Source organism: Mastacembelus armatus, chromosome 13 (genome assembly GCF_900324485.2).
Source record: "Mastacembelus armatus chromosome 13, fMasArm1.2, whole genome shotgun sequence".
In the NCBI taxonomy this organism is placed as follows: Eukaryota; Metazoa; Chordata; class Actinopteri; order Synbranchiformes; family Mastacembelidae; genus Mastacembelus; species Mastacembelus armatus.
Genome location: NC_046645.1, coordinates 26,111,206 through 26,134,430, shown reverse-complemented (window position 1 = coordinate 26,134,430; position 23,225 = coordinate 26,111,206). Strand labels below are relative to the sequence as shown.

Here is a 23,225-nt window from a genome sequence, read left to right as displayed (position 1 = left end):
TAAAAACTAAAAACTCAACAAATCCCTTATGAGCAAGCACTTGGCGACAGTGGAGAGGAAAAACTCCCTTTAACGGAAGAAAAAACCTCCAGCAGAAACCAGGCTCAGTTAGGGCGGCCATCTGCCTCGACCGGTTGGGGTGAGTGGATAGAGCAGAAAGAAAAGAACAGCAACAATAAACAACAAATAGACACTGCAGGTTGGTGGGGACAGTAACTGCACATCAGTGATATACAGCTCCAGGACCAGGGACACCTGCAGAAGAAGGTACAGAGAGAACAGAGAGAGAGGGAGAGAGCACAAACTAGGGGAGAGAGAGAGCACAAGGTTAGTGACATTCAATGGTGGAATATACATGAGTTACAGTAATCTAGCCTTGAGGTAACAAATGCATGGACTAGTTTTTCTGCATCATTTTGAGACAGGATGTTCCTAATTTTGGCAATGTTGCACAAGTGAAAGAAGGCAGTTCTAGAGATTTGTTTTATGTGTGAGTTAAAGGACATGTCCTGGTCAAAAATAACTCCAAGGTTTTTCACAGTAGTGCTGGAGGCCAGGACTATGCCATCTAAAGTAGCTATAATTTTAGAAAAGTTATTTCTGAGGTTTTTAGACCCAAATACAATAACTTCTGTTTTCTCTGAATTTAAAAGTAGAAAGTTACTGGTCATCCAGGCCTGTATGTCAGTTAGACACGCTTGAAGTCTGGTTAACTGGTTTGTGTTAACAGGTTTAATGGACAGATACAACTGAGTGTCATCTGCATAGCAGTGGTAATTAATAGAGTGCTTCCTAAAGACATAGCCTAAAGGAAGCATATACAGGGTGAACAGAATCGGTCCTAGCACAGAGCCTTGTGGAACTCATAACTAACTTTTGTGCATGTGGAAGGTTCATCATGGACATGAACAAACCGGAATCTGTCCGATAAATAGGATTGGAACCATTTTAACACTGTTCCTCTGATACCAGTCACATGCTCCAGCCTCTGTAATAAAATGTTGTGGTCAATAGTGTCGAATGCAGCACTAAGGTCTAGGAGGACAAGTATAGAAACAAGTCCATTATCTGAGGCTAAGAGAAGATTGTTGGTGACTTTTAACAGTGCTGTTTCTGTACTATGATGTGCTCTAAATCCTGATTGAAAATCTTCAAATAGTTCATTCCTGTGTAAGTGGTCTGATAGCTGCTTAGCAACAACTTTTTCTAGGATTTTAGAACTAAATGGTAGGTTGGATATTGGTCTATAATTAGCCAAGACTCCTGGATCAAGACTAGGCTTTTTGAGTAAGGGTTTGATTACTGCAGTCTTAAGTTTGCAGCCTGTGGTACGTAGCCTGATACTAGAGATAAATTTACCAAGTCTAATAAAGATGAGTTAATTAATGGCAGGGTGCCTTTAAGCAGTCTAGTCGGGATGGGGTCTAAGAGACACGTTGATGATTTCGATGAAGCAACTACTGATGTAAATTCAGAGAGATCTATGGGAGAGAAGCAGTCTAAACATAACTGAAGTCCAACAGATGACTCAAGAGCTACTGTAGTAGAAGATTAATTTATTGCAGGTATAGGAAGCATCTGTTTTATCTCTAATAGTCTCTAATAATCTCTATTTTATCTCTAATAGTTGTGATTTTATTTGTAAAACTTCTTTTTCAGAGGGGCCACAGTATCAAGCGTTTTACGCAGTGAGGCTACAGCACAGTCTACAATATGATCAATTTGATAGGGAGTGGGATTGAGGCAGCTGCCCTCCACTGTGTTGGCACATGGCATAGATGTAAATAAAGATGGAATAATTTTCTTAAATTTATTAACAGCGTTGTCAGATAAACATCTGCTGTAGTGGAATTTTCTTCCAAACTCTGCATGATCCATCATCTTAAAATCAAATGTTATTAAAGAATGATCTGACAAAATAGGATTTTGAGGATAAACTATTAAATGTTCAATGTCGATGCCAAAGGTCAGAACAAGATCAAGGGTGTGATTGAAACAGTGGGTGGGTTTATTAACATTTTGAATGAAACCAATTGAATCTAATATAGAGTTAAATGCAATGCTGAGGCTGTTATTTTCAACATCTACATGAATGTTAAAATCTCCCACTATAATGACTTTATCTGATCTAAGCACTAGATCAGACAGGAAGTCAGGGAATTCAGTTAAAAACTCTGAGTAAGGGACAGGTGGACGGTACACAATGACAAGTAGAACTGGTTTTTGTGTTTTCCAGTTTGGATGCGAGAGACTCAGAGTGAGGCTCTCAAATGAGTTATAACTGTTCTGAGGATGAAAGTTTAATAATAAGTTTGAGTGGAAGATTGCAGCTACTCCTCCACCTCGACCTGTGCTTCGAGGAACATGATAATTTTTATGACTGAGGGGGGTTGATTCATTCAGACTGACATATTCATCCTGCTGTAACCAGGTTTCAGTAAGATAAAGTAGGTCAATTTGGTGATCAGTTATCAAATCATTTACTAACAGAGATTTAGATGAAAGAGACCTGATATTTAATAATCCACATTTGACAGTTCTGTTTTTCTGTTCAATAAGAGGAGTGGTCTTAATTTTTATTAAGTTTTTATGAATAACTCCTCTTCTGTTAACTTCTGATTTATTTGATTTATATGTTCGAGGGGCAGACACAGTCTCTATGTGGTTTGAGGGGGGCGACGGCTCTAAGGAAACTGCAAAGAGGCGTTTTAGACTGAGTCTCTGCATCCCGGTCCCCACCCTGGATTGTCAGGCTTTAGGTTGGCTAATAGGTCCTGGAGCTGTATATCACTGATGTGCAGTTACTGTCCCCACCAACCTGCAGTGTCTATTTGTTGTTTATTGTTGCTGTTCTTTTCTCTCTGCTCTATCCACTCACCCCAACCGGTCGACGCAGATGGCCGCCCAAACTGAGCCCGGTTCTGCTGGAGGTTTTTTCTCCCATTAAAGGGAGTTTTTCCTCTCCACTGTCGCCAAGTGCTTGCTCATAAGGGATTTGTTGGTTTTTTAGTTTTAGTTTTTGTAAAGTGCCTTGAGATGATTTGTATTGTGATTTGGCGCTATACAAATAAAATTGAATTGAATTGAATTGAATTGAATAAACTCGGCCAGATTTCTAGAGATGAGAGCTGCACCATTCAAAGTGGGATGGATGCCGTCTCTCGCTATCAGACCGGGTTTTACCCAGAAAGTGGCCCAATTGTCTATGAAGCCCACATCGTTTGCTGGACACCACCTAAACAGCCAGCGACGGAACGACGACATGCGGCTAAACATGTCATCGCTGGTCAGAGGATAGAGAAGAGAGAAAAGAAGGAGGGGAGAGGAGAGGAGAGGTGAGGAGAGGAGAGGAGAGGAGAGGAGAGAAGCGAAGCTCAGTCCATGATGGGTCAGACTGGAGCTGTGAATCTGTGAATGACCTGTACGTGTTAGAAGAAAGAGGGGATAGTTTACTGCTAACATGTTAGCAACAGGAAGTGGATTCTCTGACCCAGGAAACAGCATCACCATCCGTCCAAGTTGTCTCTGGTCATAAATGTCTCCAAACTGCTGCAAATGTCAAACAGTGTCAGCACTTTCCAAAAATGTTCCCACTTACCTAAAAAGTCTCCACTGTGCTGTCAGCACCAGGTGAGATTTATATTTAGAGATATTTATATTTACATTATTTAATTGTTAATATCTGGTTGTTTTATTAAGATGTGTTAAAGATGATCTGCAGACTGACTTTCAGACTTCTATAAATTAAACGCATTTTATTATTGAAATCCAGTCCATGTTTTCTGCTTTGCCTTTATATGAGTCTGCAGTTTTCATTGGTTATCTGAGCTGAACTGGCACTACGGTAGACAGAGACAGATGGGTCTTTGACACAACAAAAACAAGTGGGAGTTAGAAAATCAGCACCATGCAGTATGAACAACTAAATGTTTTTTTTCTGCAGTTGGTGCACATAAACAAGTGTTTGTTATCATTTTGTAGTTTTGGAGAAAGCTACCAATTTAAATGTTTCAATTTTTTCCAGAAAACAGAAAATCTGCTGTAAAGAGCTCTCTTTCCTTTGGTTTCTCCAGATATGGCCTCAGACAAGAAGTCTCTATCTATCTGAACAGCCTGAACAGGCTCAGTCCCTCTGGATGTCTTCAGTGAACCTGGCTCCACTCCCTGGACAACTGGGCCCTTGGTGACTCCAGCCAGTGTCCACTGTGCAACGGGATTTCCCCAAGCACCCCAGGGCTGTGAGTCAACACAGCATTCAGAGACATGTTGGAGCTTTTCAAACAAACCAGAGCTGTAGATGAGGACAACAGTGCCCCCAGAAACAAGAAACACAACAAGGTGATCGAGTTTTTCTGCATGAAAGACCAGAGCTCTGTGCCAAGTCAGCCACACTCTGAAAAGTCCATCATGGCTTAGAGAATTCAAACCTCAATCGAGCAAAGTCAAGCAAAGTGGAGAGAACAAAAGGAGAAACTGTCTGAACCTTTGCTGCTCTTGTGGCCTCGTTTGAGACCAGGAAGGTGAAGCTGTCTGAGCTGCTGGAGGAGAAGCAGAAGACAGCAGAGCAGAATGCTGAAGCTCTTCTTACTCAGCTGTACCTGGAGATCACCCAGAACCATCAGACCATTACTGAACTGGAAGGATGACTTCAAGATCCTGAGAGGGACTACCACACATCACCTCCACTTCAAACTCAAAACACTGCATTACAGCCTCAGTCCTAAGTCTCCTCCAAGTAGGGAGCGTGAGGAGTGGGGTAGCGCACATTATCAAAGAAGTCAACCTGGTAGATAAAGAGCAGACAGATGAGGTAGCAATGGACACCCAAGCAGAGAATGTGTTTGACAATGAGCTTGGGAAAATCCAGAACCAACCCTTGTGCTCACAGGGGAAACAAGCAAGTGATGGAGTCACAAAGAGGAAAGTCCCCGACAACCCTGCAAGATTTGAGTCTCTTCACCTTGTCCTGGGAAATAAGGGGTTTCCTCTGGCAAATTCTACTTCGAAGCTACACTTAAGAGAAAACAGGATGGGAGGTTGGAGTGGCAAGAGTACTCATCAAAAGAAAGGTGTTGGCTGTGGGTTCTCCTGTGATTAATAGTAATGAAAGAGAATGATGTAAATCTATCATTTCAGTAATCTGTAGAGTGACAACTCAAAATCACAAAAAACAGGGTAATTTTAATATTATTTCACACTGTGTTTCAGCGTATACTTTTCTTTGACGTCTGGATAAATTCTGGTACAAAGTCAAATGAGTCAGAAAATATTAATGACGTGTTACATTGTGATTGTGATGGAGATATGTGCAATCTGCTGCTTTATCTGGCCAAATGCACAGCTGAACTGTTCATTCCTTCAAAGGGGTGTGCATTAAACCTACCAATAGTATGTTAGACAAATACAGTGTCAGTCAATCACGTTTAGAGGAGTTGATGAGAAATTAATTTTCATATTCATGTCCTGGTATCATGATAATTGACCTATTCTTTGATTGTTTGGATTCACTGTGTTGTTTCCTGCTTTTAGTTAATCAATATAAAAATCAATATTTGCAGCTCTCAACTACAACAGAGTAAAGTGTCAAAAACAGTACAGGTGAAGTTATATTGATGTGTGTATACTGCCCTCTGGTGGTCACGTAAATATTTGCGTATTCTGAAATGTACAATATGTTGTATTGTTGATTATTATTGTTATAGTGGTAAAATTAAGGATACTTGATTTGAAATAAAATAAACACTCCAAAGGGCCACAACTAGTGCCACATAGGATCATCTGACATCATTTCATGAATATAAACATCTCACTTGGTCCTGCTGCTTAGAGTTAAACTCTGGACAATAACACTGACATAACTGATCAGAATAAACTACCACAGCTCAGTCAAGCGTTTGCTGTAAACACATTTAAATTGTTTTAATAAACTATTTAAGCTTTGTGCTCAGTGAAGTTCTGCATATATTACATGAGCTTTTCACATATGGCATATGATGTGTGTTCACAATTTGTGCCAGGTGACACCCATAAGAATTTGGAAGAAGGTTATAGGAAAATAGAATGGCATAAAAACAACAACAAAACAAACAAAAAACACCACCAACAACAAAACTATTAAAAAGCATAAAGAGCTTCAGAGTAATGTACATACCTATGGTGCTGAAATAAACGTGTCAGTAATTAAAGGCTTGACATTATGAATCCAGTATTCATTCTTTGCACTCCCACAAACACCTGGACTATTGGTCTTAGCTCTGTATCAATATGCATCTAAAATTGGTCTTGGCTGTTCCACTGAAAGTCAAATTTCGTCTAACATCCAGGGCCAATGAATCCAACTCTGGTCGATCACATATTAAATCTATCTGTACTGCTGTACTTTGTAATGCATCTTTTTATATGTTGTGTTTGTGTCTTGTATTAATGTTTATGTTTGGGACCAGCTTGGCCTTGATCACCGTTTAACAGACCTAAACTAACCAGGCTTTGGGCATTTTGCCATCAACGATCATGGCAGTTTTGTGTTGCAATCGAAGGTCAGACTCGCTCTTCCTTCTGATTGGACCGAACTCTCTAAGTCCCGCCGCACTCCGGCACCACGTGGCCTCCTAGCGCTGTGAGCACGCCTTCTGGTTGTCAATCAAAGTGGCCCAGCCAATCGGGGGATTCGCCCTTTTGACGTCACCTACGTTCACCGGCAGCTTCAGCGTCTCTCCAAGATGTCCGCTGCGGCTGTGCTCCCCATGTGTATGCGGGCGAGCTGCGGCCTCCTGCGGCTTCGGAGCGGGGCGGCGGGGGCCTCCTTACCGGTCACGGTGCACATTGTACGGACCCTCTGCACGGACAAGCCTCCGTCCGGGACGGTGCCTGCGACGGGCGGGCTGGCTCAGGCCATCCTCCAGCAGCAGTGTCAGGTGAGGCGGCGAGCCTGCGTGGGTGCGCTCGATTTCTACCCCATCCACAGTCTGCGACGTTGGCGGGAAGCGCGGACACACTTAGCTAGCGAGGGCCAACCGACAAACCCCGCTCGCACGAGCTGCCCCTGCTAAACAAATCGCTGCAACTTAGCTTAGGCTGAGTTGCGTCTTCGTTTGTCTGACAAACGGGACTGGTAGACCCGGTTGGGGTCCTGCTGAGCTCAGACAGATGTTAGACTTCCGCTCCACAGTCCCGCGTGGGACCGCGCTGAATGAATGAATGGCACCAAGGTAGCTAACCGGCTAACGTTAGCATGCGGTTTCTGGGACTGGCAAATGGTCTGTGTCTGCAACACTTGTCGGAATAGTTTAACTGGCGTTACCTGAGCGAAGCCGGTACACGTCCAGCACATGGCCCGATCATTTGTGTGTGTTGCATTACTGCGGCCAGCTGTGGCACTTAGCGGTGCGTTAGCATACTGTTAGCATGGCGTTAGCTGTTATTGTCACAGAAAACACAAACTGTTCTTGTCCGTGAATTTGTTTGACCTCTCTTTGGATAAACACCCAAAGTGTGTTTGGTGTGAAGGTCACCCCGTCCCCGCTCCCCCTCCAGTGGACCCCGTGATTCGACCAAACAACGTGATGCCACAAACCTGTTAAGGACTGTTGGTAATGACTCATGAAATAATAATATGAATAATGAAATCCCTCAGCTGAAACTCAAACTGCTCAGGGTGTCATATGTTGATGGAGATTATATTCCTGACCTGTGGTCACAAACAGATGTGATGAGTCCAGCTTTGACATCAGGGTTATCCATAAACATCAGGAGATGAAACTGGTTTTTAAATGAGGTGGAGAACAGTTTGTTGCTCTGCAAATAAATAAAAAACATTGAACTTCATATTTTTAGCCACAAATGGGCGAAGATAAACAAATGTTTTGATATTTTGCAGAATGTGTGTGTGAACGATGAGAAAGTTATTCCCTGTTTTTTCGTAACGTCAGTGAAGGTCAAACTGAAACGTGCATTTGTGCTTTTGTCCAGGGTCAGCCTCCTCCTGAGGGTGGGGGAGGCGAGCGGGAACAGGCAGAGGACAAGAAGCAGAAGGAGAATACCACCTACGCTAAGAAGATGGTGCTCCGGCTGGCGGGACTCATGGGGCTCGGCGGGGCCGTCGGCATTGTCTACATATTCGGTGAGTGTGGCTCTGTGACTCTGACAGAGTCTTTGTCCTTTAAATCTGCAGGGAGAGTGTATAGCAGCACTCATACAGCTTACCACACAGATGTCTACACACAAAAACCAAATGTACACATTTAAGGTAAAACTGATAACTGGTTATTTGTTGTCATTTTTGTAAGAACAGATATTCTGTAGTTGCTCATTTTCTTGTGTGAGGATTTGTGATGTGATAATAAACTGAATATCTGTGAGTTTGAACTGTGTGTTGATGGCACCTTCAACTGCAGTTGAGAATAATCCTGAAATTGATCATTAGCTGAGAAACCTGTTGCTGCCCTCCTTTGGCTGAATGACATTGTCATTTGGTATTCGGCTGGGCGTCCTCCCCGCCCTCTGCTCTGCGTGTGAGGTGTGATTGGTTTATCCCCCTCCACTTCCTCTTTAGAGGGACAGCCCCCACGTGGGCAGAGCTAACAGCTGTCAGTCAGAGATGAGCAACCTGTCCTCAGATTAGAGTGAGGCTGAGGATGATGAAGGCAGAAAATACATGTTTCAGCTGTGAGTCAGAATCAGTCTGTCAGTTTGAAGCTCTTGGTGTGGTTTCCAGCCAGTGGCAGCAGAAACAGTTCACAAGACAAGGAAGAGAAGAGAAACACATCGACATTTAGATCTCAGCTTCCTGAGAGTGTCTGAGGTTTTTAGCATCAGACAAGATAAACGGCTTATCTCAGTCAGAAACAGTGAGGCATCAGTGTTAGTGTTGGCATTCTGCAGCAGTCAGTCAAGGACGGTCAGAAGCCCGAGATCCCATCAGACCCACAGGGACTGAGTGAACCGCCTGTTTCAGCTGCTGCTCTTCAGTGGCCTGGAAGTTCTTGTTTTCACTGCCGGAATAAAGTCACAGTTGGCGTTCCCTGCCTTGCACCTTTTATTTTCTGTTTGTCTTGGGGATTTCTGGAGTTAATGGAGAAACAGAAAGTGACAACGCTGTTCAGTCAGCAGAGGAGCAGCTGAGGAGCTGAAGATGGATATACAGCTTCTTTCATCATTTGGATGATTCGGAGATTTACCATCTTTCATATCTTATTGTCTCCCGCCTTGTTTGTCATCTCGTCCGTGTCATGGAATATTTCTGTTCAGTTGGAATACTAAATTGGAATTTACTTTATTTGGGATTTTATTATCCGTGTGGAGTCATATTGGAGATATTCTGGAGATTCAGGAATATAACCTGCACTGAGCAAATGTTTCCACTTCCCATCACTTAGGCTTGTCAAATACTGCTCATGTTTTTTCTCTCGTAGTAGGTAAAGAAAAATATCTTTTAATTTTGACTAGATATTTTGTATCTTCACTTAAACTGAAGCTGATCTTTATTTTCAATAACTGTCAACAGATAAATAGTAATCTGTTATTTAGATTAATAGAGTAATTAAAAATGTCTATATCTTCAGGTGTGAACCCAAAAATTTTCAGTTTTCAATGATGTAGATCAGAAAACAGCAAATCCTCATATTTGACAATCTGGATCTAGTAAACAAACAGCAGATTTATTTTTACCTGTTTGAATTATCAATCCATGAACTAATGTCTTTATTTTGGTTGGCAAACTGCTGAATTAGATCACACAGGATCACAGCAGACCTACCCTTCAGATCTCTGCTGAGAAATAATAACTGTTGACTGTCACAAGTTGTTCTGACATTTGAGGATGTTTATCTTTGGGCCATGTGGAAGCATCTCACTGTTGTCATTCCTCCACATGTGATAAACTGGTCTTTTCTTGTCTCTTTTTTTAGGCAGCAATTCGGTGGACGAACAAGGCACCAAGGTATGTTTTTCCTTCACACACCAAATTCCTCCTGGTGTGAGCCTGCACACATGAACAACAGTAGTAGTCAGTGGCTGTGTGTTAGGACATTTCAACACCTTTACTTGTCTGTTCAGGCGCCAGTGGGAGATTCTCGTGCATTAAGTTGAACTGATCGAGTCATTTGTGTCAGCTCACTTCAACGCTGTGCTGTGAATTTCAGCCTCCTTTTGATGTGTGCTGGTGCTGTGTTCACGCTGCAGACAGGAGATCCTCTTCCTGCTGTATGTTGTGCTGTAAAGGGCACACTTCACAGCTTGCTGTGACCTGTGTCTGTCTCACAGAGGTGTGAATGTGCACAGGAGGGCTTCTCACTCTTCATCCTCCCTGTCAGGCGTGTCAGTATGGAAAGGAAATGAGCACACTTATCTCATCTCCTTGCACCCTTTGTTCACTCTGAGATACGAGGGCTGATGTGACTGGGCGGCACACTCAACGGGTAGCTGAGATGTCATGTTCGTCGGAGGCGTGACTTTGGGAAAGTCAGGAACATCAAACAGACCAGTAATCTCACCTCCACACCCTAATAACCGTTACTTACAGTTGCCCACGCTCATATCCCACAGCTGATTAAAGCAACAGCCTGTGATCCAAATGTCAGCCAAAGTGTTACTGCACAGTCAGGTAGATATATCATTTTAAAGATGTCAAATTTGAGCTGGTTAGACCACATGTTGGTGGTATTATTTAACCTGCACAAAGGCCAACCTAAGAACCAGGTAGACCCTTAGTTCTTCTAACTGGTTCAGAAAACAGAACCAGGTGCCAGGAACAAAATACATAGCTAAGAACAACCCAATAATCTCACAGCCTGTAGAAAAAGGGCCTAAAAAGGGACTTCTTGTTTGCTGTGGAAGCTTTTCCTGTGTTTTGTAATTTATTAATGAACACATTTATTTATTTAAGTAGGTACTGTGGGTTTAGAAGCCAAGTGTGTGACTTTTGCTGAGTAGAGCATTGTATGTTTGTACATTCACAACAGAAGAGTCTGATCAGAACAGAACAGTAGACGCAAGCATCAAATTCAACAGAGGACACCAGAGAACAGGCTAGCCTTTTTGGACTGTGAGTTCGTCATCGGGTCTGATGGGAAACTAGAGATAGAAGTATACAGGAAACCCACACACACACAGACCAATACCTTCTTTTTGACTCCCATCACCCACTGCAACACAAACTGGGAGTCATCAGGACTTTACGCCACAGAGCTAATAACATCCCTACCTCTAGGGAGGCCAAGAGAACGGAGGACACTCACTTGAAGACAGCCCTCAAAACCTGTGGCTACCCCAAGTGGGCTTTCAACAAGGGAACATCCACATCAAGCAGAAAAACGAGATACAACTGAGCCTCAAGATCCACAGAGTAAGAACCTGGTCAATCCCTATGTAGCAGGGGTTCCTGAGAGGCTTAAACGGATTTTTGGGAAACATCAGATACCGGTCCACTTCAAACCCACCAACACACTGAGACAGAGACTGGTTCACCCTAAAGACCGGACACCAAAACAAAAGAGGACCAATGTAGTATATGCCGTCCAGTGTAAGGAAGAATGCGCAGAACTCTACATTGGAGAAACCAAACAACTACTCAACAGGAGGACTCAGACATAATCTATCTTCAATATACCAGGCTGCCCTTTCATCTGTTCCCAGCAAATTAAGGAACAAATCCAATGTTTCTCAGGAAGGACATACTGCAGACAGTTGGGGAATCAGAAGTAGTCCACCATTAGATCCTAACGACCCTCACCTGAGCTCACCCCTTTGTTCACTTAATGAGCCTATTCAGACTAGGTGTGAAGTGAAACCAACTCAGGGCCATGGGTCTAATGACTCTCACCTGATTTGCTTAGCTCACTTAGTGAGCCTATTGGACTAAGGGTGGAGTGAAACTAACCTAGGAAATAAATTTGGAGGTTCCAGTCCATCCTTTCTCAGACTGATGAAGCCACTTGGATGGGTGGCGAAACGTTTCAGCCTTAAAGAACTGAAAGTCCAGTTGCCATGACTGAACCACTAGATAACCTCCCCTGGACGACTGAGAATCTTCAGACAACAGAACAGTCACTTTGTTTTTGACCATTGAAGTTTGTTCAGTACACATAAGCTCAAAGATATCATCTATAGATCTAAAAGGCTGTTTATTAGCATCAGAAATATTGACAGCATATAATCCTGACATGGCCCTGTCTTTTAATAGAGGAGCTGTAATATGAGAGTGATAACAGCTTTCTATCTAGTAGTAGAAAAACTGATGTGACAGTTTGTCACAATCTGCACTTGGCAGAACAAACATCAGCAGGACAACCCTCGTGTTTCTAAAGCACAACTTAATGTAAGTTCATAAGTCAACAAAATGAAACGTTGCATTACTGTTGTGTGAATGTTCTCAGAATTTTCTGCTGTTTGTCAGCTCTTCCATTTGCAGTAATGTTTTTATTTTTTTGCAGTAGTTTGCAGTAGATAGTGTAGAAAAGTATACACCACCTTTACGTCCTGCACATTTTGCAGACTTGTAGTTTACGGCTAAGTTCGACATGCAGAAAGCGAAGAGGTGAAAATACTTTCTGCAGCGCCTGTGTCTCTGCAGATGGGGTTCACACCGGTTTAGGATTTGATGTAGTTTGACAGCTGAACTGCAGGAGAGACGCTGAATGTGGAGAATGTCAGTGTGAAAGTTTTGGTCTGAAAACTGAGCAAAGCTGTGAGACCTGGTGAACTCAGGTGAGCATCAGCTGTTGGAGGTGTTGGTCTGGGAAGGCAGACCACTTCAAAGGGCACACTTCTCTCACATTAGGGTCCTTTTTTTGGTCACAGAGAGTCAAACGTCTCAGGACACCTTCCTGCTAAGTGGCCTTTGTCGCTGTGACTTTGAGGTCGTCTAGGGGGAATTTATTTTGGTGTTTTATAACAGCAAAAAGACAAAAGACCTAATTTGCATTGTCAAAAACTACAGTTTATTTCTGAGCCAGTCTGTTACAGGGAGACAGCTGAAAAAGAGTCCTTGTGGAGGAGGTCTGTGGGAAATTCACTGCATTTTAAGGACTTAAGGATCAGGACTGTGACATCTTCATTCACCCTGTGATTATTTACGATATTAATTAATACAAACTGATAAAGTCTAAATTCTTTTTTTATGTGAAGCAGCTAACGAAGGATGGAAGTCTGATTGGCCAGTAAATTCACTGAGAGGATTGTGAAAAACAACCTTCTATCCCTGACCAGCTGTTTTGTCTCTCTTTCTTCTTTATTGTAAGCGGCTGTGATGTGTGATGAGCTTCACACACTAATAGCACAGAGGATTGCTTCCTTCAAAGAGCACAATTTTCTCTCCTGCACATCAGAGTGTCCAGCCCCGTCAGACACCACACTTGTGTCAGCGTGATGTTTGCCTTGTGCCGCTCGTCACAGCCTTCAGATGGCACACTTATCTCGCCTCCTTGTCCTGAGACTGTTTTGTCCTCAGTGGACAGTGGTGAACAGGACTGTGACATGTGGTGTCTGGGACATTTAGTTTACTTCAATGGAAACCCTTTACCGCTGTGTGTGTGGTCCACACTCTGCTTTGGTGATAAAGTTCCTCCACCACCGATTAAATATTAGATTGTCACAATGGAAAGTCAGAGCTGGTTGCATCCACTCCCTGCTGTTTACAGCAGTTTACAGTCATTTACATTTATTCTCATTACTGGTTTATCAGAAGATCAGTTCCTCAGAAACTGTTTTAGTGGATAAAATGACTTGCTGCATTTTCTACAAACGGCCAACAATATTCTGTCGGTCAGCCATGCGTCTTCTTTATGTGGTGAGTTGGCAGCAAATAAATCTTTTGAAGAATATTTTCAATAAAAAGGTGACAAACTATCCAATGGTGTCCTCCTGGTCCCCCGTGTGCTTCTTGTTGTTATTGTTGGATAACATGACCAATCTCTTCATCACAAATCAGAAACAGATCATGAAAGTAATCTTTAATGTGAACTCTGCCAAATTCAGCCTGCTGGTGACCCACAGGTGAGAGTCCACAGTTTGCAGCTGCTGCAGGAAGAAATTTACTGATAAAAGTTTCAGGTAGAGGTAGAGCAGATTTTGTCTGCAGTGTTTGCAGCAGTGTGTAGTAGTAACGTAAGTGACTATTTAGAGATGAATTTTAGGCCGGAGTGAGGGTTGTAAACTCAGTAGTGTGAGTTGTTGGGTGTTTTCCTCTGAGGTTTTGTGAGTATGCGGGAACCAGACCCCGCACTCTCCTCCATCCTGGATTGTAAAGACCTTTCCTTCTCATTGGCACACATTATAAACCTGTGGCTGTATCCTGTCTGGCCAACAGGCAGAATGAATCACTTCAAAGCTGAGGCACACTTCTCCCACCTTCCTACACTGGCCCCACATCACATGGCCCAGCTATTAGTGGTGAGACCTTTCAAAGGATGCAGCTCATCAGCTTCGCGACTTATTGTCAGGAGCCTGTGAGGTGGAGCTATGGGAAACTAGGACACACGTCTCTCCTATTTCCAAGGCGTTACAGTCACTAAAGTCTCAGCACAGCCATGAAACCTTCTCATGCAACAGACTTAGGTTTTTAATGGTTTCATTATTTCATTTCGTACCTTGAAATTCACTTTCCCACAATTTGTGTATTTCACAAATAAGTGAAATGTGCGACTGATTGATTTTACAATTAATTAATCTGCTGCTCAGTGAACAGACTGCTTGAGCCACAGGTGACATGTCATGTCATCTTATCTGACCCTGCAGGATTGTTGGCATTAAGATGTTCAGAAGGTGAAACAGGTTTTGGCAGACATCACTGTTATTTCATCTGACCTGCAGTCAGAGTCAGCTGCTGTGAGAGAGATGTTTGAAAACCTAAACCTGGAGAGAGCAAGCTTTGAACATGCTGATTTTATGATGAACAGTCGAACCCTCATATAAGGGACACATGATTTTCAGGTGCTGCAACCAGCTCCGGTCGTTGACTGTAATGCTGCAAACCTGTGCCCTGCAGGGTTTAGATTTTTTTTTCTTGTACTACAGACTTTTAGACATTAAACCATTTTCCATGTGTAGTTAAAAACAAGCAACTCCAACTACAGTGATGTGAAAAAGTGTTGGCCCCCTTCCTCATTTCTTTGCATATTTGTCACACTTCAATGTTTCAGATCATTAAACAAATTTAAACAGTCAAAGATAACACAAGTAAACACATCATGCAGTTTTTAAATGAAGGTTTTTATTATTAAGGGAAAACAAAATCCTGTTAAAACATAACTTAACTGTGGTTTATCACACCTGAGTTCAATTCCTCTAGCCACACCCAGGCCTGATTACTGCCCCACCTGTTCACAATCAAGAAATCACTTAAATAGGATCTGCCTGACAAAGTGAAGTAGACCAAAAGATCCTCAAAAGCTAGACATCATGCCGAGATCCAAAGAAATTCAAAAACAAAGAAAAAGAAAGAAAGTAATTGAGATCTATCAGTCCAGAAAAGGTTATAAAGCCATCTCTAAAGCTTTGGGACTGCAGCGAACCACAGTGAGAGCCATTATCTACAAATCGCAAAAACATGGAACAGTGGAGAACCTTCCCAGCAGTGGCCGGCCGGCCGACCAAAATTACCCCAAGAGCGCAGCGACAACTCATCCAAGAGGTCACAAAAGACCCCACAACAACATCCAAAGACCTGCAGGCCTCACTTGCCTCAGTTAAGGTCACTGTTCATGACTCCACCATAAGAAAGAGACTGAGCAAAAATGGTCTGCATGGCAGAGTTCCAAGATGAAAACTGCGGCTGAGCAAAAAGAACATAAAGGTTTTTCAGAAAACATCTTGATGATCCCCAAGACTTTTGGGAAAATACTCTGTGGACTGATGAGACAAAAGTTGAACTTTTTGGAAGGTGTGTGTCCCATTACGTCTGGCGTAAAAGTAACACTGCATTTCAGAAAAAGGACATCATACCAACAGTAAAATATGGTGGTGGTAGTGTGATGGTCTGGGGCTGTTTTGCTGCTTCAGGACCTGGAAGACTTGCTGTGATAAATGGAACCATTAATTCTGCTGTCTACCAAAAAATCCTGAAGGAGAATGTCCGGACATCTGTTCGTGACCTCAAGCTGAAGTGAACTTGGGTTCTGAAGCAGGACAACGCACCAGCAAGTCCACCTCTGAATGGCTGAAGAAAAACAAAATGAAGACTTTGGAGAGGCCTAGTCAAAGTCCTGACCTGAATCCGATTGAGATGCTGTGGCAATACCTTAAAAAGGCAGTTCATGCTCGAAAACCCTCCAGTGTGACTGAATTACAACAATTCTGCAAAGATGAGTGGGCCAAAATTCCTTCACAGCGCTGTAACAGACTCATTACAAGTTATCGCAAACGCTTGATTTCAGTTGTTGTTGCTAAGGGTGGCCCGACCAGTTATTAGGTTTAGGGGGCAAACACTTTTCAAACAGGGCCATGTAGTTTGGGATTTTTGTTATCCCTTGTTATTTCTTGATTGTGAACAGGTGGGGCAGTAATCAGGCCTGTGTGTGGCTAGAGGAATTGAACTCAGGTGTGATAAACCACAGTTAAGTTATGTTTTAACAGGATTTTATTTTCCCTTAATAATAAAAACCTTCATTTAAAACCTGCATGATGTGTTTACTTGTTATCTTTGACTAATATTTAAATTTGTTTGATGATCTGAAACATTGAAGTGTGACATGTGATGCAAAAAAAATAAGAAACGAGGAAGGGGGCTAACACTTTTTCACACCACTGTAAATAATCAGAAACTGGCCACTGTGCCTGTTCCCACCAGGAGTTAATGCAAAAATATTGATCATTGATGGGATGATCTGCTGAATTCTGTGCCAGGGAAAACTGATCCAAACTTTCTTTGCATCTGGCTGATTGTGTCTGTTGGTGTTTTCACGATGTGGCCATGTTGTTCAGATTTGTCTGTGTTATTCCTGTTTGAACGTTAAGCAAAACGATCAGAAGAAGCCACGTTGGCATCATAGCTAATAGATTTTTGTTTTGGTTTTTTTTTCGTTGTCATTTTGTGTTTTTGGTTTTAGTGATTTGCTGTGTCACTACCTGACGAGTTCTCTGGGTGGCTCTGATTACACTGATTCAGGGGAAGGGAATTTTAGTCACTTGCTGAAGCTGTTTGGGTTGTGGGAACCTGTCCTCCTCCTGCTCTCCCAGGGGCAGCCCTACAGTCATACTGAGGTGTCAATAGGGTTTTTAATGGCCAGTTTGACACCTCCAGCCTCTCTGACCCACACAAAACAACGAGCAGCAGCTGAGCTCTGCCCCTGACGTCCATTCTCTGCCGTATGTTAGGATCTGCTCTCCTCTAATGGCTCATCTTCACTCATCTGTCTGTTTGATGAGAAGTTTTCAAAAAGCTGCTTCTGCCATCCTACAGTGACCATCATTGCAAAAACATGTGCAGGGATCACACAGACAGCTGGATGTCAGTATTTGGTTTGCAAGTTTGGTCAAGCTTGGTAATTTACAATTAGCACGTTAAAAGGGAGGAAAACAAACCTTCAGGCACATATTTTATTATGGCACATACAATATTTTGCCAATATTGCCTTTTTATTAGCACCTCTCCATCTGCCACAGGAAAGATGTAAAGGGGCAGAGATGAGAACCAATCCGATGCCTTAGCGTGGCTGTCACTAGTTTATTTTGACAGTCGCTCTGTAACTTATGTTCTGTACATTAATTGTACATTAAGTTGATCACAGAAAAATCATGATGTGATAATCCATGAGTTGGTTTAGTCTTCAGACAATGCTGATGTGGTTATGGTGGTCATGAATGCAGGCTACTTTAAAGTTTCTGTTATAGGCTAAATACCTTAAAGTTAATTAAAACAGCCGAATACCTCAGTGTTGTGATCACTTTCATTTCTGGCGTTATGGCATTACTATGTTGGGTGGGGTGTGTGAGCACATTTCTAATAAGTTCGATGACAAACATTATCCCATCACGATCCAATCTGTAGCGTTTAATTAACTCACCATCGTTCAGTGTTTGGAGAATATTTCTTCTTTCTGCCATTTTGTCCTTTGCTAAAGAAACTCTTAAACCACTTAAAAGTCCTCCTCTCTACACCTAACAGTTTTTACCTTAGGAGCTGTTTAGGGCTAAGATGTTTCCTCAATCGTTTTTATCTTTACTAAGATTTATTCCTAAATTTAAGGGGAAATTCTAAGAAACTTCATAATTCTAAGAATTAGTTTACTTAGTTTCCTCACTAGGAGCAACGTTTAGGTTCAGGAAGCTTTGTGAATACGGGCCCTGGAGTTTGTCAGTTGTGCTGAGAGCCAGAGGAAATTACAGATGTAGGTTTGTTTCACGGCCACCAGGTGGACACCTGCACCACAGCAGCCTGCACTGCTACATCTCCAGCCTCCTCCTCATTCGCCATTCCTTTCATTCATATAGGTTTAAATTTTAATAGGCTGAGTGCATGTTTATTGTCTGTTGAATGACCAGGGTACATGTGGGTGTCCACAGTTTCTCCTGCTCAGGTTCTTGTCCTCTTTTCCAGCTCTCTCTGCTCCCAGTCTTTGTTTTCCTGCCACTTTACTCCTTTTGTCACTTCTTACATTTAATTTTCCTTTTCTGTTTCTTACAGTGTACTTAGTTTAATTTTTCTTCCATCTTTTCTCTATTCCCTTTATCTGTTTTATTTTGTTTCCTCTTCTCTCCCGTCATTTCTAACTTTATTTTTCTCCTTCCCATTATTTTTTATCAGTTCCTCATTTTAATTGTTCTTCTGCTTTTCATTTTCTGCTTCAACTCATTCTTGTCCTTCTTTTCCATCTCCTTCTTGTGCACCTGTTTCTATTCGCTTTTCTGTGGGTGATGGGAGTCCTCGCTTTTCCATCTTTTCTTCTTACTCTTCTGTTTTTCTTCTTGGTCTTGTTTGTTTTTTTTTTTTTTTCTGGATTCTGCTTTTCCTCCTCTTCTGCTCCTCTTTTTAATCCACCAAATATAAATATTGCAAGATAACAATCAGTTCTAAAGATTTCTATCAGATTTGTTGTGAAACCGATCCATACTGTTGATACAACACTCATGATGCCACATGCCGCCCTGCAGCCTTCATTGTGGGGAAACGTGTGTGTGTTTAACCAGCAACAGCAGCACTATTGTCATGCAGTGTCACCACAAACCTGACCTGAGTCATTATAACGAAAGCACAGATTGGTCGAGTGTGGCTGCATGTTCACTGTCAACACGATGCATTGATTGATGATCAGATTCTAATCACTTTCCTCTCCATTTTGTCCCTGACAGATTCCCGATGAGTTCGACCAAGGTGAGTGTGAACACAATTATATCCAGTGATGAAACAAAACTATGTACATTTACTCAAATACGTATTTGAGGTACTTGTACTTTTACTACACTCCATGTGTCCAGAGGCAGATATTGTACTTTTATTGCACTCCATGTGTCCAGAGACAAATGTTGTACTTTTACTACACTCCATGTGTCTGACAGCTGCAGTTACTTTTCCAGTGACAGTTTTCCATCCCCTTCCTGTATAGTGAAAACTTCAAACATGTGAGATCTTGTAGAATATGATGTTCTGCTGCAAATGAAGTTATCCACAGTTTATAAAGTACTTCAAACTGGTCCAATGTTAAACAGCTACTGCAGTAAAGTTCAACATGTACATCAATGCAGCAGGAATATTCATCCAGGAACATCAGATATAACAGTAAAACATAGACAAGGACCAGTTTACTGGAGTATGAGAACTTTTGTGTCTTGTATCTGGTTTTGTTGCTTGACATTGTTTTTTTTATCTAAGGCTTTCTGCAGGTTTTGCGTTGGGTTTATTATCTGCTGCAGGTTGTGTATCGCACATAGGCTGTAAATCTTATTGTCACATTCATATCTGAATTTACTATTCCCTCAGTGTTTTTCCACAACCTGTATTTTGCATTAAGAGCAGAAAGAGACGAGCACAGGTGGTTAGAGTTCTTTCAGAATTATTCTTAGAAATCATGCAACATCTAAGTTTGAATAATCCCTGTTTACACACAGATTTAGATCTCCTAGATCTCAACAACAAGATATTTGGGTTACGGCTTCTGTGAGTCATTTGTCTTTCTTGGTTTCACTGTTGGAGAGAAATGTAATCAACAGGATTTAGAATTTAAAAAGTGTTTAAGGAGAGATTGTCAGGTTCCTGCCTCTACATCCTTTCTGGGGTCTATTAGCTCTGAAGTGAATGTATTTGGCTTAGGGACTGTTGGTGTGAAAAACCAGACATTTGAAGAAGTCAGATTGGAAATTGTGTTCTGCAGTTTTTTGACTCTTTATAGACTGAACCGTTAATCAGGTAACTGGGTAACCAGCAGTAGCCGTAGCAGACTGAAGCTGCTTTTATTTGTGTAAATGCATTTTAATCAGGGAAGTGTGTGTGTTTATTTTCACTGTGCTGCGGTCCAGATGAGTCCTGGTCCACCTTCTACTGACCACGTGTCTTTATTGACACCTGGGCAGCGTGTGCTGGTGTCAGGGTTTGTCTGAATGATGGATCACTTCACGGAGCCTCAGTGGCACTGCCAACTGCTCTCTCTCTCTGTCTCAATGTGCCGCCTCCACTCATATGCCCCCGGCCCTACAGTCACCCCCACCCCCAAACTGCTGGTCTGACCGCTCAGCAACAAAACACGCACACATGCGTTTATGTTCTGGTGGTTTGGCCCACAGAGAAGATGTGGCAGTAGACTGATTTTCAGACCCACAGGTCCGAGCCTACAGCAGCCTCCAGTCACAGAATATTTATGCAGAATAGGGTCCGTCATGGGAATAGTTTGAGAAATCAACAGAAGCCAGACTCCAGAATAAACAAATCACTTTATAGCAATCTCCCTCTCACACACTAACTGAATTCTCACCCAGTAAGTTTTCAGGGTGTTGGACACACACAGAGACAGACACACACTCACAATTTAGAGTCACCAACCAACCTAAGCTGCATCTCCGTCCGCAGTCAGTCTTAACACTAACCCTAACTTCTGACCAGTCTACAACAATTACACTCTAAACGAGTTCTGATCGCCTGCTGCTACTAATAATCACTTCATCAATAACACTTCCTCCCTGAGGTCTGCTCTGTGTCTCATATCCCTCCTTCTGAGTTCATTCCTCCATCGATCATAAAATACTCCCCGAGGTCCACTTTGTGCTCATCTGACCACAGAACCCCATTTCTTCTTCGTCTGTCTGTAACTTTATGACCTTGCCTCTTCTCTTCTGGTCCTTTCATCTGTCTGTCCATCTGTATTCATCCTCTAGTCCTGGCTCCCCGTCATCTGCAGCTCATAAAGCTAGTGCTGGATTTTCAAAGCTCAAATTCTGACTGCGGCTAAACTAAAACCTGTCAAAAGGTAAATGAAGTTTGGTTAGAGGATGAATGGGCAGACAGATAAATGGATGGATGGATGGATTGATTGATTGATTGGGTAACAGAAGGTGGGATGTGGGTGCAGGAAGGGCCAGGCCTTGGCCCCTCATAGACACAGCACCAACAGCTGTCTGACAATCTCTGGGGGTGGGGGTGGGCTCTGCAGGTAGAACTGTCCGACATTAGCCCCCGCAGCTGTGACGAGTTGGAAAACTGATGTTTCATTATTGGTTTGTGCAAACGACTGCAACACACTTCATGTCTCCCAGGAATCTGTCTGGAAATGTGCTCAGTTATGCCCTTATTATAACAAGCCATGTCTCACGGCCTTCAGCTGGATATCTGACGACACAGGTGTCATAACGTGTCTGGACTTCCACGGTTGCTTCAGCCTCCCACAGTCCCACGCGCTACCTGGTCATCATCAGGGATGCCTTATTGTTTTTGTTTGTGGTGTTTGGAGATCCGTATGCTGACTTGATTTATCTGAGTAAATAGTTATTTTCCAGGACATTTTCATTGCAGGCCAAAGCATCAACACTCAGAGTTAAAGTGTGAAGGTGTTTTCACATCATCGCGGAAAATGAGGATCTTGCTCCTGGTCCTGGTCTACAAAATGATGACACTATAGCTGCAGTTTATGGCTATGTTTCAGACACTCAAACACATTTCCCATCAGCCCTCGTGAGAATAATGTGGGACCTCCTACAGACCTCGGAGACCAGGGCCAAATCATCCCTGATGAGCTTAGGGACCGGGGTAAAGGGTGATGATCCCTCAGGGAGAGAAGATGGATAAACGCTGCTCCTTCAGTGGTCTCTTTCCATCTTCACCCGTTCCTCCATCGTGTCTTTCAGTGGCCTCTCTCCCACCCCTTCCGCCTCCTCCTCCTCACTGAGTGGCAGAAGGTGAGCGGAGGGATGGATAATGAAAGGACTGGATAAATGAATGGGGCTCGTGGGATGTACTCAGCTACAGACTGTTTGCGTGTCAAGCGGTGGCATTCGTGTGCATGATGCAGAGGAAACTGTCCCCGTGCGCGCACACAAAAATGTGCACACACCTGAAAATATAGCGAGGTGTTTTCTAGCGAGGTGTTTCTTCAACTGATTCCACAGGCAACAAGAATACTGATCAGAAAACTGCGTTGACTCTTTTATTAGTGAAATGATTCACAGGTTTGTGTTTAAACCTGAACAAATACAAATGTCCTAGTTATTGATAGTTCATTCAAACATATCAACGCAAACGAACCTGCTCATGCTGCTGTTTGTCGCCCAGAGAGAAAACCAATGATTGATGGAGGAGGTGTTGTTGTGCAGCAGATGCCATACTACAGCTTGTGTTTATGATGGAGGCCCCTCATCACTCCTCCATCCTCTGATTTCATCCCATCACTCCTTTGTTTTTCTTTCATTTATCCTTTGAGCCTCCTCCTCCCTGCTGTCCTTTAATACTTTTATTCCTTCTCTCCTCTTAGCCTCCTTCCTGGACACATCACTCTTCTCATTTCATTTCATTTAATTTCATTCTTCATTTCACTTCTCCCATCACTCTGTTCTTATTCTTATTATTCCTTGTCTTCCCTTCTCCTTCTCCTGTCTGTGCTGCATTACTGACTTTCTGTTATGCTTTCACCTTATTCTTTCCCCCATTCATTTTTTATTATTTCAGCCCTTTCGTTCCTTTGCTCTCCCTCCTCCTTTTTAACTTGTTTTCCTTATGTTTGCTTATCTTTGTTTTTCTATCCCTCCTTCACAGCATATTTCTTTAAAAGGGAATGTTTTCCTACTCAACAAACACAGTCGGAAAGAAAAAT

General features: G+C 42.6%; 1 protein-coding gene across 1 annotated transcript in view; it reads left to right on the top strand.

The window, feature by feature from the left end:
• Positions 1–6,685: 6,685 nt before the first annotated feature.
• timm50 (translocase of inner mitochondrial membrane 50 homolog (S. cerevisiae)) overlaps positions 6,686–23,225 on the top strand; it is a 31,890-nt gene continuing 15,350 nt past the window's right edge. Inside the window, exons 1-4 of the mRNA XM_026329858.2 lie at positions 6,686–6,914; positions 7,969–8,119; positions 9,906–9,937; positions 19,282–19,303. Coding sequence (XP_026185643.1) covers positions 6,720–6,914; positions 7,969–8,119; positions 9,906–9,937; positions 19,282–19,303 — 400 coding nt within the window. The 5' untranslated portion in view covers positions 6,686–6,719. The remainder of the gene's footprint in view (positions 6,915–7,968; positions 8,120–9,905; positions 9,938–19,281; positions 19,304–23,225) is intronic.